The sequence below is a fragment of the Podarcis muralis genome, chromosome 17 (assembly GCF_964188315.1).
Source record: "Podarcis muralis chromosome 17, rPodMur119.hap1.1, whole genome shotgun sequence".
Classification (NCBI taxonomy): Eukaryota; Metazoa; Chordata; class Lepidosauria; order Squamata; family Lacertidae; genus Podarcis; species Podarcis muralis.
In genome coordinates, this window is record NC_135671.1 from 22,228,225 (window position 1) to 22,245,657 (window position 17,433).

Below are 17,433 nucleotides of genomic sequence, written 5' to 3' on the forward strand. Positions count from 1 at the left end.
ATATTTGGAGGGCCAAGTTCCTCACCGCTGTCCTGCGTCAGGTGTGGAGAGTCCTCTCCCCCACCGTTAGCATCAAAGGCAAGAATAACAAGCAGTTCGTATTTTATAGTCCTTTTTATTCAGTCATCTGGTTGCAAGACAGGAATCCATGTCTCCACACAAAGAGAGACATCGGCTACTCTGAGCCCCTCCTCTTCTGTTCCCAACAACATCCTGAGCACCAACGGGAATAATAATATTAACATTAAAAGCTTCCCTAAGCAGGGCTGCCTTCAGATGTAGTCTAAAAGTCTGGTAGTTGTTGTTCTCTTTGACATCTGGTGGGAGACCCTCTGCCTGGTTCCCTGTAACTTGGCTTCTCGCAGTAAGGGAACCACCAGAAGGCCCTCGGCGCTGGACCTCAGTGTCCAGGTAGAACGATGGGGATGGAGACGCTCCTTCAGATATACTGAACTGAGGCTGTTTAGGACTTTAAAGGTCAGCACCAACACTTTGAATTGTGCTCGGAAACGTACTGGGAGCCAATGTAGTTCTTTCAAGACCGGTGTTATGTGGTCTCGGTGGCCACTCCCAGTCACCAGTCTAGCTGCCGCATTCTGGATTAGTTGTAGTTTCTGGGTCACCTTCAAAGGTAGCCCCACATAGAGCACATTGCAGTAGTCCAAGCGAGAGATAACCAGAGCATGTACCACTCTGGTGAGGCAGTCAGCGGGCTGGTAGGGTCTCAGCCTACATACCAGATGGAGCTGGTAAACAGCTGCCCTGGACACAGAATTGACCTGTGCCTCCATGGACAGCTGCGAGTCCAAAATGACTCCCAGGCTGCGCACCTGGTCCTTCAGGGGCACAGTTACCCCATTCAGGACCAGGGAATCCTCCACACCTGCCCGTCTCCTCTCTCCCAAAAACAGTACTTCTGTTTTGTCAGGATTCAACCTCAATCTGTTGGCCGCCCAGGAGTCCCAGGAGTCCCACCTCTTTGCCTTCTCTGTTCTAGGATGCGGAGGGACCGACGAGCCCGTGGAGATGGAGGATTCCCCGTACTCTCCAGGGACGTCTCTGCCGGCTGTGCTCTCACTTCCCCTTCCTCTTCCACTATCTCGTAATTAGGCAAATCCTCCCCGAACGGTATAGCATCTCTCTCTCTCCCTCTCCTCCTGAAACTGCTGGAGACAAGTGAGGTGAAACTTCCCCCTCCTTCTCCTCTTTGGAGATAAGCTGATCAGACTGAGTGCACACTTCCCTGTCTTCCTGTTCCAACCATTCCCTGACATCCTAGATGTTTCATGTCATGTAGGCTGCTATCATACACCCACCCCTAGGAGTTTAAAGTGATGGACCTTAGTTCTTCTAAGCCAGGCATGGTCAAACTTGGCCCTCCAGCTATTTTGGGACTACAACTCCCACCACCCCTAGCTAACAGGACCAGTGGTCAGGGATGATGGGAATTGTAGTCCCAAAACAGCTGGAGGGCCAAGTTTGGCCATGCCTGTTCTAAGCAGATGTATATAGGACTTGCCACTTCATCATTTGAATCTTATAGTTTCTAACCTGATTCTTTGACTTGTCTATTTGCCATCAGATATGACCCACAGAACTATGGCAGCTGAGTGAGACTTTGCTGGCTGAAATTGTTTTGGGTTGAATCCAGCGTTGTCTGCATGCGAGTGGAACGGACTTCTGCTTACTTAACAGAATCTCCCCTTCGCCAAACTTCTGGAGCAGATGTTTGGGGGGAGAGAGGAAGTGGCACAGTTGTGCAAGTGGAAGTCGGCTCACACACCGTTGGGATCTAACCTTCATCAACTGCAATCTTCAACTCCAAACCACTGAAATCCATGAGAAATCAGCCATGGATTTTCAGACAACTAAAGTGCATTAAGAGAGTGCTATATTCAATAATACGTCACTTATATGGTCTATTTGAAAGTCAGATGATTATGAATTCTTTGGACACTACACTCAGATGCCCTTGGTCTTTGTGTCCCTGAGGAAAACCTAGCTATAGTTTTAAAACCACATTTTGTGTTGTTTTTGATGGTTGTCTAGCTTTGTGTTCTGTGTGCTGCTCTGTCAGTTGTTTTCTCTTAAAAAGCAGATCATAACCTTCTTCAGATCCCTTCCATCTGCAGATATTCTTCATAAAATAAGTTACTGCAGTTTGTGGGTCACCTCTTCCTTTAGACACACACACACACACACACACACACACACACACACACTTTCTCTTGCTTTCGATGCTGCTCTCTGTTCTCTCCTGGCAAAAAGCAAGCCTGGCTAGTCCAAAATGCCCAGCCTTAGATGGACATGGCATTTCAGCAATGTTCCTCATACATACTTTGAAGGGCATGTGGACGCATGTAAAACAAAAATAAAATGACTTCAGGCTCAGCCCATAGGTCTGCTTATCCTCACTGCTGCACATTTTACACGGCTGAGGGAAATTAGCAGACAAAGTGCAAGAGGTCTATTTCCAGCATATTAGAATTTAGTTAAGGAGTACCTAGGGCGTTTGGATAAGGAGAGTCAAATCTCAAGGCTTAATCAGATGACATCAAGGAAAATCAACCTTGTGCTTCGTTGGCAAGCTCCTTCTCTCTCCAAGGCAGAATTCCCCACCATGCCAGATTACCAGTTGAGTTCAACATCAATGACTGGTTGAGCATTTAGCAATGCACTCTCCCACGTTTCTTCAAAAGAAATGCAACTTTCCTATGGCGTCAAGCGTTGCTTTCCAGCTGGGCTTTGTGATAGGAATTTTATGGTCTTAGATATATGGTAATGTTCATAACTGCACATACATAGATCAACACAGGAAGGCCAACCTGGAACCATTTTGATTCCTAAACTGACCAAATCCTTTCTCTGCAAGGTTAAACTGGAAAAGCCTCCCCATTGTCTCTTTCCTCACAAATCCTGTCTCAAGGATATGTCTGTTTGAATAAGGTGTGAGGCTGTGACCTGGCCCAGGAAATAAGTATTTTACCACTACAAAAGAATGGCCAGGCTCCCCGGGAAATCCAATCAAGTAACTTGCCAGACAGGAGATAAAACTGTGACAAGGGAAAAACAACATTTAAATTTCTGTGATGTAGGTGGGATGTATCGGAGGGGTGGTCTTAGGATACACCCCTTCTGTGATGTATGCATAATGTTTCTGGGGGTGGTCTTGATCTAGAGAATGGGAATTTCAAAAGTCTTTATAAGGTCTTGCACACCATCTTTCTGGGTCCTCCTCCTCTCCTGCATGTGAGGGAGTACCCTGTTGCAACAGATCAATAAAGATCAAGCTTACTAGCTGCTTTGCTTCTCAATATTCTCTGGTTGGCCTCTGTTATTTTCTCCTACCAATAGGGAACCTATGTAAGGACTCTATATGGGCTCTTGGATACCCCATAAGGGAAAAGGGCATATATTTTTATTTACAACAGCTTCAATACCTTTGAGAGCCATCTGGACTGCCTGGATGAAAAGGAGTGGTGGGAGCCACCAACTGGGGAACGCCCAAGGGAACCCCCCAGGCGAGAAGGCTCAGAGCCAGGGGGTTTCCTCAGTGGCACAAAACATTTGCTAAAAGAAAGGAGGCAGAGCAGTCTATTGTCAACAGTCTATCGAGTGTTGTGCTGCAATACCACAGTATGTATTGGCAAGTTATCATTTGGGAATCTTTGCCTCAATCCACCCCCCCCCCCCATCTTGCAGTTGGTGGGGAGAGAAACTTAATCCTTTGCGATCCTAAAAACACACATTCCCAAAGGATGAAGAGAGAGATATAAGACCCCACTGGCTCAAGCCAAAGGCCTAGCTAGTGGAACATTTTGTCATAGTGGCCAACCCGATGTCTAGAGGACATGAGCAGGACATGAACGCAATAGCAGAGGCTGGATGGCCGCCTGCCTCGCACGATCCCGTGGAGATCCCCGCATTGCAGGGGGTTGGACTAGATGACCCCGGGGGTGCCCACGATTCTTCGGTTCCTCTTTTCGATCCTTCTGGTAAGTCCTTTCTCTGCGCGAGAGAGAGACTGGCACACACAAGAGAGAGAGAGAGAGGGAAAGGGTTTTTTTGGTGCGGTTGTGATTATTATTATTTTTTGCTCTTTCAAGGCAAGCGGAAAGCCAACTGCAGCCGAGAGGAGAGGCACGAGGTGGCGGAGTGCGCCCCTCCCCGCAGCCCTCCTCTTCCGACAGGCGAGGCCGGCCTCCGGGGCGGGAGCAGCGGGAGGAGCCGCCCCTCCGGCGGAGGCAGGAAAGGCGTCGCTGGCTGGGCAGCCGGAGGAGCCTCGGGGAGCGAGCGCAGCGCGCTTGGCTGGGCGATGGCGGCGCGGCGGGCGCTGCTGCTGCGCGCCTTGATCATGGGCCCGCCGGGCTCCGGCAAAGGCACCGTGTCGGCGCGCATCGTCCAGCACTTCGCGCTCAAGCATCTCTCCAGCGGGGACATCCTGCGCGACAACATGAACCGCAAGAGCGGTAGGCAAGGAGCAAATCCTAGGTGCCAACTGCCCGGGGCCCTGCGTGCCCAGCACCCACGAAAGCCCCCACGAATGGCACGGGTGCGCATTGGTGCCGGGGCCATGCACGCTGCAGGGCACCCACGGCCTCAGGCTCCCACGGTCGCGGGTACCCAGGGTCGCGGTGCCAAGCTGGTACTCTTGGTGCAAATCATGCCCGGGTGAACCTCACCCCACCCCCCGCGCGCGCGCCTTTTCGCCGGGACTGCAGACCTCGGGCATCCAAGGGGCCGTTGCAAAATTAGGAGTGAATGTTGTCCTTTCCCCCCAAAGCAAGGAAGGCTCCTCCAATGTCAAACATAGAGGGAGCTTATTGTATATAGTGTTTACTTAATTGAAGTAAAATTGGTTTTATATGGGTGTTTTAACTTGGAACCGTTTAAATTGTTTGTTTATGGATAAATTTTGATGTATTGTTTTAGATATGGGCCAATGGCCGTAATAAATCAAATCAATCAATCAATCCTCCAATGTCAAATTTGTCGCTGGCAAACAGACTCCCCACCCTCCCGCTGCCTTTTTGCCCCCCTGGCATATTGCTGGGATGCGCCTTTGCAAACTCCGGGAGGAAGAGAAGAAGAATTGGTCGCTTTCTCTCCCCTCCCCCTCTTTCTTTTTTGGCTGCGTTTATCACCCTTCTGGCAGGCAGAAATTCGGCAGGTGGGGAGGATTTCCTTTCAATGTTGTTGTTGGGGTGTTTGCCCTTACTGAGAGCTTCCATTTGTACGTTTCCCAGCACAATTCAAAGTGTTGGTGCTGACCTTGAAAGCCCTAAACGGCCTCGGTCCTGTAAACCTGAAGGAGCGTCTCCACCTCCATCGTTCAGCCCGGGCACTGAGGTCCAGCGCTGGCGGTTCCCTCATTGCGAGAAGTGAGGTTACAGGGAACCAGGCAGACGGCCTTCTCTGTGGTGGCACCCCCCTGTAGAACGCCCTCCCAGCAGATGTCAAGGAAATAAGCAACTGTCTTATTTTTAAAAGACATCTGAAGGCAGCCTTGTTTAGGGAAGTTTTTAATATTGAATGCTCTATTGTTTTTAACACTCGATTGGGAGCCGCCCAGAGTGGCTGGGGAAACCCAGCCAGATGGGCGGGGTATAAATAATACATCATCATCATCATCATCGTTGTTGTTGTTGTGGTCGTTATTATTATTATGGATTGCTTTGAAGCCATTTCTGTGCCAGGTAACGGTCATTTTAGCCCAACAATTCCCCTCCACCCCACCTGCCCTTTATTTTGCCAGAACTGCTATGTATATTTTGCCCAACCCAAAGGTGGCGGCTACCCTCACTCCATCCTACTAGCAGCTATGGTAGGAAGAGGGGCAAGAGATGTGCATTGCAGTGGGTTGGACTAGATGACCCTTGGCTTCCCTCCCAACTCTGCAACTCTGATTCTGGGTTTGTTGGTGTCGGTGGCCGTGCTCGGGTCTTTTGACTCATGGGTGCACAAGCACCACTATGGAGAAAACAGACACATAGGCAACCTTGTGGCACAGGTGGAAAAATTGAATTGTGTTCCCCTGGAGGCCCAGGGCTTTGGCATAGTGCGATCTCTCCTGCCAGGCTCTCCAATGCCTCCTTGCAAACTGCTTGCTTGGCCCAATAGGGAGTGCTGGATTTATGTATAAACTAAACAAGCTATAGCTTAGGGCCCTACTCTCTTTTCTGTTGTTTAGTCGTCTTAGTCGTGTTCGACTCTCCGTGACCAAATGAACCAGAGCATGTCTTGGAAACTCTCACTTTCTTCTCAAAGCTTCTCCTTTTTTATGTCCATGGAGTTTTCTTGGCAAAATACTGGAGTGGTTTGCCAATTCCTTCTCCAGGTGGATCACATTTAGTCTAAACTCACAGCTTCTTGGAGTTATTCAAGTCCCTTCACCACAACAAGGCAGGGATCCATGAAGGGGCCCACTCTCTTGGGGGGCCCCCCAAAAATGTAAAGGAAAAAATCCTGGATGTACATTTCCAAAATATAAGATAGAAAACAAATAAAACCTACATACAGCAACAGTGTTTTGTGTTGTGTAGGTTCCTATTTGTTAAGTGCAAATGGCTTTAGATACCGATTAGGTCCATAAATTACCATATAGCATATATTCAACATAAAAAACAGCGACAATTTGTTATTGACAAAGGACAGCTGGACATATAAAGGGCCCCATTACCTTCAGTAGCTTAGGGCCTCATCAAACCTAAATCCGGCCCTGCCAATAGGTGAAAGTTAAAACTGTGCCAGCCATGGGGTGTACATGCAACGACAGCATTCTCTTTGGAGTGGCGCCCTATTCATACACAGACATACCCTTAAGACTGGATTTGTGAAGGAAAAGACAATGGGGAGGCTTTTCCATTTTCTTTTGACTTTGCAGAGAAAACATTTGGTCAGTTTGGGAGCCAAAATGGCTTCATGGCTGTTTTCCTGTTCTGCTTCAGACATGTGGTTTATATATTTATGTACGTGTTTGCTTGGTACATTTATGAACATTTATTATATATATAAGACCTTAAATTTTTTTTTTATTTCACTGCAAACAAACAATGTTTGTTGCTGCAAACAAACAAAGAGGACTGCTCTTGGCTTGCTGCTCATGGTCTTGTTTGCAGGATACAAAGCACCAGCCCAGGTTCAGACATAACACCAACCTCATTTGCAGCAAGCCTTGGTTTGGCTTAATCCTGCATGTGAACTCTCGTCCTTTCCCCCTGCTCTTGCTAGTTAAAATCTCATGTGGTGCTGAATAGCAGGCACCTAGCCCTGTTCAAATAAGCTTTGCTATCCTTTGCAAGTTCATGCAAGTTAAACATTCACTTGTATTGACTCTCAGAAGGCCAACATGCCTGACTGCGGATATCCCTTCCCGGTGCGCCCAGTGACTTTATAAGCAATTCTCCTAGGAGTTTACAACTGACGTGGGATAAAGTTAAACCCACACCATGGATGGAGGCCAAGGCAAGGCAGATATGACATGCAGTTTGCTGAAGAAGTGGACTTTTTAAATGTAGTGCTTGAGGCCTTGTGCCAAAGAACGGGGGGGGGGGGGGGAGAGATGCTTGGTTGGTACCATAGATATAAGGGTAGAGATGAATGGTGACTGGTCTGGAATGGTGTAAAACAAGATAATATTCAGGCCCCAATCCCATATGCATGCACCTGGGAATACAGCTGTGTTCAAACTATGGCACTCTTTTCTCTCAAGGAATTTTGGACACTGTAGTTTAGCCCTCGCAGAGTTATAATTCCCAGCAGCCCTTAACAAACTACACTGCCCAGAGTTCTTTGAGGGAAAGAATGTGCTTTGAATGTGTTTTAAAGGTGTAGGGAGTACAAAGTCCTGTCCCACTGAGAACAGTGAGATTTTTCTTCTGACACATGTAGAATTGCCCTGTAACTGCAGTCAAAATGCAAAGGTTTTAGTTATGGGAAATGAGAGAAGAGGAAGGCGAAAGAGATGTTTATACTCTTACACAGCGTTCAAAATTTTCCAGGTGCATTTTGCACCTGGCCATTGGGCCACTTGCGACAAGTGAAAATGCCTGGTCGGCCTGACGACTCCACCATCTTAAGGTGCATGCCTGGGGATCCTTGGATCTTGGCTGTTTTTACACACTAGTGTGCAAGTAGATAAATAGGTACCCCTCCTGCGGGAAGGTAAATGGTGTTTCCGTGCACTGCTCTGGTTCACCAGAAGCGGCTTAGTCATGCTAGCCTCGTGACCCGGAAGCTGTACGCCAGCTCCCTCGGCCAATAAAGCGAGATGAGCGCCGCATCCTCAGAGTCAGCCACAACTGGACCTAATGGTCAGGGGTCCCTTTACCTTTACCTTAACACATCCTGTAGAATGTTATCCATTGTATTTTATCTGCACAATCAGAATGAATTTCAGGAACCCATAAGTCGTACTGAAAAATATTACTTTCAAACCGTCTGCCCCCAAAACAGCAACTAGGCATTCTGTTTTGGTGACTTAAGGGGGCTTTTGGCGCCTAGCTTGTATATCTGAGTTTCTAACACTGCTCTTACATTTAAGTTGTCAGAGAAGGAACTGATGAAAAGATATTGCAGGCAATATCAGCTCCTGAAAAAGGGGGACAAGAGGTTTTTGATTTTTTAAAATGGATCATTGGCCGGGTGACGCAGAGAGTAAAATATTGAATACAGGTGTGTTCCTAAGGCTGCAGTCTTAAGCCTGCATGCTGGGAAGTCTGTCTCATTGAACCTAGTGGGACTAGTTAATGTTTTTAGAATAAAGGTAAGAATACACACACACACACACACACACACACACACACACACACACACACACACAAAATGGCTACGGAAAAGAAGAGCTAGTGGACCCCGCTGAGGGAGCAACCAGTTAGAGGGAGTGCCTTTGTTGAGCAAATACAGGGAGAACACTGGTTGCAAAAACTACCGTATTTTTCGCTCTATAACACGCACCTGACCATAACACGCACATCGTTTTTAGAGGAGGAAAACAAGGGAAAAAACATTCTGAATGAAACAGTGGATGTATCATTTTTGTGCTTCATGCTGTGGCCACAGACATGTGATCTGATGGTGAATTTGGGCTGACCCAATGCAAAGATCCTGAGGATCCATGTTGATCTATGCTTTGTAACCACATTTTAAGTGGGGAGCGAAGGAAAAACAAAGAAGGGACATGAGAGGGGTGTGCAGAGAAGCAGCTGGCTAAGAATGCTGGAGAGGGATAACGGGTGGGAGGAAAGAAAGGCAAAAGTTCCCCCCCAAGCCAGCCATCTCTCTCTCTCTCTCTCTCTCTCTCTCTCTCTCTCTCTCTCTCTCTCTCCCTCCCTCCCTCCCTCCCTCCCCCCCTCTCTCTCCCTCCCCCCCTCTCCCTCTCCCTCCCCCACTCTCTCTCCCTCTCCCCCAGCAGCACCGGAGCACAGAGAGGAATTAGAAAGAACGACACTCGGCTTGCCTGGAGGGGAGGGGCTTTCCCTGCTCTTTGTTCCGTTTCAGCAATCACAGCAACGAAACAGAGGAGGGTGGGCAGTAAGACCCTGAGGCAGAATGCAGGAAAGCAGCCACTTCCTCTTTTCAGGTTTCCCTTCTCCGTGACTCGCGATTTGACTTTTGCTTGATTTTTTGTCTCCAGGGACCACACATTCGCTCTATAACACGCACAGACATTTCCCCTTCCTTTTTAGGAGAAAAAAATATGCGTGTTATAGAGGGAAAAATACGGTAGGTTGAAAGTGTTGAGACTGTTGATCTCAATGGTGGGCTTGAAGAGTTTGGGAGATGGGAGATTTTGTTGAGGAAACCTGAGCAGATATTCCTCAAAATTTCTCCCATGTCACCTTTTCCTTTAATTTGGTTTTTAAAATATCAGCCATGCTCCTTTAACTCAACAAGGCCTGGCATGGAAGAGACTGGAAAGATGAAGAATTAATTAGGACTAATTATTTTGAAAACAGTGTGTATAATGTTTGGAAGAGGTTTGTTGAGCTTGTGCCTCCTTGCTCTCCTCCTGAATGGGCCATGCATGGCTCTCTGACAGAGGCCTGACTCTCTAGAAGCGACTTCTCTCCCCTGATATTTCTCTACAAGTGCTTCAAATGAAAAGCAGAAAATTCAGAAACAACTTTGGGCAAGTTGTGTTGTCCCACGTAGTCTTCTGATGACTTTTTTGTTGTTTTTGTTTTGTTTACGTCCACAGAAGTTGGTATCCTTGCGAAGTCCTATATTGATCAAGGCCGACTGATTCCTGATGACATTATCACACGGCTGATGCTCAGTGAACTGAAAAACCTGGAGCAAAACAGTGTGTTGTTGGATGGTGAGAACAGGACAGTAGCATCTCTGGCAGGGCTGTGGAAAGTGCTCTCCCGCCCATCCTTGCGTGGATGGAAACTATGAAGTGGAGAGGAATTCTGGAACATTTGGGGCAGACATAAGGGCTGTGGCTCAGTGGTAAAACCTCTGGCTTGCAGTCAGAAGGTCTCTGGATCTCCTGGTAGGGCTGGATATATCGATATATCACCCCAAATCGATGCCGGTAGACAGCAGCTTCCTATGTTCCTGATTCTTGTGGGATGTGATACATAAGTAACAGTCAAGTACAACATTCCTTGTTTTCCTAGAGTGGACATGCAGGGGAATGTTTGGTCCAGCCAGTCGAAAACTTCCTGTTTCCTCCTGGCTGGGACATACTTCCTTTTGCATGTGACTAGAGGTGGGTGTGACCTTACCTGTCCAGGTAACAAAAGGGCAAGTCACGCAGCACACTCCCTCTCTTTGACTTCCTCCGTCGTTGGAGCAGCTTTTTTCTAGAAATGCTCTGTTGTCTCTCAGCTAACAGAGGACACTGGGATTATCCCCATATGGGATAGACTCACATGTATATACTTTGTAACTAAGGCTGCCTTCAGGGATCCAACTGTGAACTGATGATGTGAGTAAACTTCTTTTATATACTTTACGCAAGAATGTGGTGTGGTTATTCTTTTAAGAGGGATATAAGGAAACTTACCAGGAACCTAATAGTGAGAGGCTTACACAAGCCTGCAACCAGCTATCTGCTGTGCATTTAAAAAGGGAATGTAAAACTCTGCTAAGTAAAGGAACTTGCTAGCGCAATTTAGGAAGGATATTAATAAACAATATATCCTCTCCTGCCTCCCTGAACATCCCCACAATTCTCAGACTTGGGTGGGAGTGATTGCATAGCTATTTCACAAAGGCACCTGAGATTTCTACAGGGACGTTTCTTTTCTTTGTCACAGGCTTCCCTAGGACTGTTCCACAGGCCGAAGCTCTGGATAAAGTGTGTCCAATAGATACGGTGATTGACTTGGATGTGCCTTTTGAGACGATCCAGCAACGCCTGACTGCCCGCTGGATCCATCCTGCCAGTGGCAGGGTCTACAACCTTGAATTCAACCCCCCCAAAGTCCCTGTGAGTGATGTTTGCTTCTAGTCCAGCAGTGTAGGAACAAATATCCCCCCCCCAACCTCTTTTTTCTGTGTGCCATTCAAGCAATGGACTAAACACTTGGGTCACCCTGTATCTTCTTGCAAATGCACTAATAATCTCTACTGTTCCTTATGGTTATGATTGTGCCACGAGTATCAGTGGATCTAAAACAATTATTACTAGCTGGGAATGCTTGAAACTGACAGTGCTCGTGCTTGTTGTTGTTTAGTCGTGTGCGACTCTTCGTGACCCCATGTTTCCCACTGCCTCCCACAGTTTGATCAAACTCATGCTGGTAGCTTCGAGAACACTATGCAACCATCTCATCCTCTGTTGTCCCCTTCTCCTTGTGCCCTCCATCTTTCCCAACATCAGGGTCTTTTCCAGGGAGTCGTCTCTTCTCATGAGGTGGCCAAAGTATTGGAGTCTCAGCTTCAGGATCTGTCCTTCCAGTGAGCACTCAGGGCTGATTTCCTTCAGAATGGATAGGTTTGATCTTCTTGCAGTCCATGAGTCTCCTCCAGCACCATAATTCAAAAGCATCAATTCTTTGGCGATCAGCCTTCTTTATGGTCCAGCTTTCACTTCTATACATCACTACTGGGAAAACCATAGTTTTAACTATATGGACCTTTGTTGGCAAGATGATGTCTCTGCTTGCTAGGGGTTATTAACTGCAGGTGGGAGAATCGCTCAGCATATTTGTGATCGGTACTATTTGGGAAAACAGAGTGATAATTAGCTGATTACTAAATACCGTTGATGCTGCAAGTTAGTAAGTGCCTTTGTTAGTCTGCTATAAAACAGATGAGCTGGTACAGCCCTGCATGGGTTCCACTGGTTAATACAAACCGACTATATGTATGTTTGTTCCCCGAAGCTCAGTGCTTATTGGGATATTGCTTAATGGTAAAATAATATGTCCTGATCGAGGAAAGGAGATTGATGCTCTGGGAGCACCTGACACCTGATGGTGGAAGGTGGAGAACAAAATTCAGACCGTCTATCCCACCCCTCCCACCTCAAAAAATACCTGTCTAAGCTGACAGTGGCAAACATTTGACCAAGGTGCAGGTATGAATGGACTGATACTGTAAGTATTTTTAATAGGTGATTGGTGGCTTTTAAATTTTCTAAAAAAGCAAAGCAAAACAAAACAGGTCATTCCAAAGGTATTTGTGCAATGATACTGGATTAAGACCCAGTCCCTCCTTTAACCCTTAACTTTGTCACACACAAGAAGGGGCAATATGTGTGTAAATCAGACAAAAGTTTTATTGTTCAGGTGATTCCATGTTTTAATCTGGTACTGTTTCTTGCATTCAGCAATCTCCTTGCTCTATGTAGGTGGGGCCAGAGTTTTATTGTAATGGCCTATAGCTAAATAAAATTTGGCTTTACTTGAGCAACAGCACTAGTTTTATGAGAGCAGCTTTTGAAGTTTAGACTACCTGGTTTGAAATAGAATTTAATATGTTCCTGTTATAATTTCTTTAGAGCCATCGAAACAAAATTCACCAGATGAGCAGAATCAATCCCTTTCACAGTAGATAAAGACAGAGACCACATCCACAACATGCCTCTTTAATAGTCATGCCTTCTCCAAAGAACCCTGGGAATTGGAGTTTGTTATGGGTACTGAAAGTTTTTAGAGATCCCCTGTTCCCCTCACAGAGATACAGTTCCCAGAGTGGCTTAACAATCCATCTCTCTTCCCAGGAACTCTTGAAATTGTAGCCCTGTGAGGGGAACAGAGGTCTCCTAAGAGCTTTCAGCTCCCTTAGGCAAACTACAGTTCCCAGCATTCTTTCCCTAAATGGCCTCAGCCCAGTATACCTGAAGGAGCGTCTCCACCCCCATTGTTCAGCCCGGACACTGAGGTCCAGCGCTGAGGGCCTTCTGGCGGTTCCCTCCCTGCGATAAGTGACCTTACAGGGAACCAGGCAGAGGGCCTTCTCTGTAGTGGCCCCCTCCCTGTGGAACTCCATCCCATCAGATGTCAAGGAAATAAGCAACTATCTGACATTTAGAAGACATCTGAAGGCAGGCCTGTTTAGGGCAGTTTTTAATGACTGATATTTTAATATTTTGTTGGAAGCCGCCTAGAGTAACTGGGGAACACAGCCAGATGGGCAGGGTATAAATAATACATTATTATTATTAACTTTGGGGGAAAGCCATTACTGCGTAACATGGCATAATTGTGTGCAGGTGTGTCTAGAGTGAAACGGCATTGTGCCTGAGACTTCTCCTTTCCCATAACCAGGGTTGTGATGATATTACTGGAGAGCCTCTTGTCCAACGAGATGATGACAAACCGGAAACAGTTATGAAGAGGCTGAAATCTTACGAAACTGAAACCAAACCTGTCCTGGAGTATTATCGGTAAGCTCCTTACAGTCATACCTCAGGTTCTGAACGCTGCGGGTTGGCTGTTTTCAGGTTGTGGACCGTGTGGAACCTGGAATGGGTAACTTCTGGGTTTCGGTGCTCACGCATGCACAGAAGCGCAAAATGACATCACGTGCATGTACAGAAGCGCCGACGCAGCGCTTCAGGTTACGAACGCTGCGGGTTGTGAACGTGCCTCCTGCACAGATCACGTTTGCAACCGGAGGTATGACTGTATTTTATTAAGCATCTTCTCTCTCTCTCTCTCTGTTTCCCACACGGTTTGGTACCTGTGGTCCATGTTCACTCCTGATAGGCCCCTCCAGTGTCAGGTAATGATGCTCCTAGCCGCTGAGTCAGTGGCTTCCTGAGCAGGATTTCAAAGAAACACATGCTGATTTCTACAAGTCACAGAATCCTGATCTCCTTAGTTTGTTTCTTCCTCTTCAGATCCTAGATTGGATAGTGGAGGGAATCCTTCTGCAAGGGAGTCCTTGAAGAGGTCCTTCAAGACCTCTGAGACTTAAAAGAAGAACTGTCGCTGGTGATGTAAAAATTGGGGTTTGGCTTTTGCAGCCCAGCTCCCCATGGGACTCTGAGTCCCCTAAGTCCATGATCGGTCAGAGAAAAATGGATGGAGGCTGGATCCAGTGGCAAGGCAGATATTTATTTTTCTGTTGCAACAGAGTTCCCTCCGGAGGGAAAGACCCTGAACAATAGTGTGCAGGAACCTTTAAAGACTTTTGACATTGCCCAACCCCCTTAGCCAAAGACCAACCCAAAATTATCATTCATACTTACATCATAGGAGGCGGTCTACAGCAGAAATCCTGTCTGTCAGGATACCTGATAATGGTCGCAGATTGCATTACCTGGGCAGCCTGGCCATTCTTTTGTGATGGTTAAAACTTTAGTTCCTGAATCCAGGTCACAGGCACACAAAGACGCCCTTAAGACAGGATTTGTAAGCGAAAAAGACAATGGGAAGGCTTTCTCCATTTACTTCCCTTACTGCAGAGGAATATTTGATGTCATTGGGAGAGTCAAATTGGCTTCAGGGTTGCTCTCCTGTACTATACATGGTTTATATATTTAGATATGTGTGCATTTATGAATATTTATACTATATCTGAAACCTTAGGATACTTATAACACCGGACAAACATGACTAACGTATCTCTTGTCTCTTCTGTAGCCGGAAAGGCGTGTTGGAATCTTTCTCGGGAACAGAGACTAACAAGATATGGCCCCACATTCATCGTTTCCTTCAAACCAAGCTGCCTGATATGAGCCAGAAGGAAGCATCCACCAACAGATGAAGGAAGATCCATTACTGTACTGACGGGATAGAAGCTGGTGGCCTTTGGCTAAGCTTCCAGAAATATATTCTCTAATCAACAGTAGAATCATGGAGACCTGGTTGTTGTTGTTGTTACAAATTGAATGTGCCCACAATGACAAATAGCCGACTTGAAATCTCAAGAAATGTCCACATTTGTAACTGTAGAATTTTAATTTTTTTTGTCCTCTGGTATGTTGATTTTAAAAGTGCTAATTTTGTATTTAGATGGACCTGCATTTTGTAAAAGTAATATTAAATTGATTTTTTAACAAAATACAGCTGAAGAATCTCACAGTTTGTCAAAAGGAGGGTCCTGCTCTGAAATGAAACATGGAGGATGCCATTTTACTCAATGTGAACACGCATGTGATTTCAGTAAAAACATTAAGGCTGTCTGTTTTGGACTCTAACATAGTGATTGGGCATGGGGCTTTTGGGAAAGAGTAATCCTCTCAATGTCCTTTGGGAATTTCAGTACAAGCCATCTATATTTTTATTTGTTTTAAGTTTTGTATGGCCACACAGCAGTAACTATTCCCTGGGTTGCTTACGAAGAAGATAGTAAAAATACCATAGGCCCTAATTAAAGTCAATAAGCAATAAAAACGGCAAAAAAACCCTTTCCTCCTAACGGATACAGCACAAACAGTTGACACCTTGTACTGAAACCACCCTATGCCAAAGATTAGTTTTAATAACCCAATTTTTAAAATTGAGCCCTGAAATGAATTGAGAGCCAGTGCGACCGCAGAAGAGCTGGCACTGTCAAATAATGCTCAGCTCCAGTTAATATTCTTGCGTCCCTGTTTTGAAGTCGCTGCAGTTTCCATGTACAGTGGTACCTCTGGTTACGAACTTAATTTGTTCCAGAGGTCCGTTCTTATCCTGAAGTACCACTTTAGCTAATGGGGCCTCCCGCTGCCGCCAGCGCACAATTTCTGTTCTCATCCTGAGGTAAAGTTCTTAACCCGAGGTACTACTTCCGGGTTAACAGAGTCTGTAACCCGAAATGTTTGTAACCCGAGGTGTCTGTAACCTGAGGTACCACTGTACGAGGTGTTGCTGTCTAAAGACGTTGCCAGAGGGTGGGTCATTATGGCCAAGCTACCTGCAGCCAGGTGTGGCCTTATCAGTCCAAGGTGTTCAATGGTCCAGGGGGAAAAGTAATTCTTACAACTTCTTACTCAGAAGTCAGGACTAGACTTTGCTTCTTTGATTCTAAATACTTTTATCATTATAAAAACCTTCTATAGTAAGGACTTAGAAGTATTGCTGCATCACCTTGTAATGCGACCATCAGGTGGGCAGAGTATAAATAGTAAAATCATTATTATTATATTACTATTATATCTCTGACACATTGTCTTGTAGTGCCTGAGTTCAGCATTTGTACACTCCTTTAACTTGAGAATTGGTCCAGATTAGAATGTCTTCCATTTTGTTTGCACAGCGAATCCTGCCGCAACACCAGGACAGTTTGCTTGTGTTGCTGTTGTCTCGTGTGTGTTGCATGCACACACGCAGCTTGCTTCACCAGCCCGCGTTGCTGCAATCCTCCTACTTGCATCACACCATCAGACTCGCTGTTTGATTGTCCTGTACTTTGAACTTTCCACCCCCCAAAAATATGTTCGCGGAGGGATGAGTAAGGAAGGGCAAAGGAGCCCCAACTTTCCAAATAGCAGGGAGCCAGAATCTGCTGCCTTTCAGATTGGCCCATACCAGGGGAATGCTGTGAGCTGTGGAGGGCAGGCCCCCAGGGCCAGCCCTAGACAATGAAGCAGCTGCAGAGAGTCAGCAGCCCCCCCCAAACCAAAACTGATGGACCCTTGCTGGTTTGAAGACGTTTAGATTTCCCTAGGTCAGGTAAATTGCTTCCAGCCAGCCAGAAAAGGGGTAAGGGACTTCAGGCACAGAGACTAAATGCACCCTCCAGCAGTGGCATAGCAGCATTTGCTGGTGCCCAGGGCATGCACCTGGTAGGCACAGGACACAGAGGGTGACTGGAGCCTGCCGTGCCAGCCCAGCCCTCGCCACCAAAGCCAAGTGGGATTGTGCCCACCACACAGGGGGAGCCCAGCCAGCTGACACAGCCCTTGGCGGGCAAATCCCCCTGATGCCTGCGGAGAGAAGCAACAGGCGGGGCTGCACCTTGCCCACTTCCTTCTGTACGTGCCCGCTCAGCATCCGAGCAAGCACTGGCAGGGCAGCCATTCAGCGAGGGAGCCAGGGACACGGCGGTGAG

At 46.7% G+C, this 17,433-nt stretch overlaps 1 protein-coding gene across 1 annotated transcript; it reads left to right on the forward strand.

The window, feature by feature from the left end:
- The first annotated feature begins 4,235 nt into the window (after window positions 1-4,235).
- On the forward strand, window positions 4,236-15,583 carry AK3 (adenylate kinase 3). Its single transcript, XM_028711934.2, has 5 exons — window positions 4,236-4,469; window positions 10,199-10,318; window positions 11,265-11,437; window positions 13,722-13,840; window positions 15,042-15,583. Exons 1-5 carry the CDS (start codon window positions 4,316-4,318, stop codon window positions 15,163-15,165), a joined length of 690 nt encoding a protein of 229 aa, XP_028567767.2. The 5' UTR covers window positions 4,236-4,315; the 3' UTR covers window positions 15,166-15,583.
- The last annotated feature ends 1,850 nt before the right edge of the window (window positions 15,584-17,433 follow it).

Coding starts and splice junctions, on each gene's coding strand:
- AK3 (XM_028711934.2), top strand. CDS start 4,316: ATGGCGGCGCGGCGGGCGCTGCTGCTGCGCGCCTTGATCATGGGCCCG. Junction 4,470..10,198: donor CAACATGAACCGCAAGAGCG/GTAGGCAAGGAG, acceptor TTACGTCCACAG/AAGTTGGTATCCTTGCGAAG. Junction 11,438..13,721: donor TCAACCCCCCCAAAGTCCCT/GTGAGTGATGTT, acceptor TCCCATAACCAG/GGTTGTGATGATATTACTGG.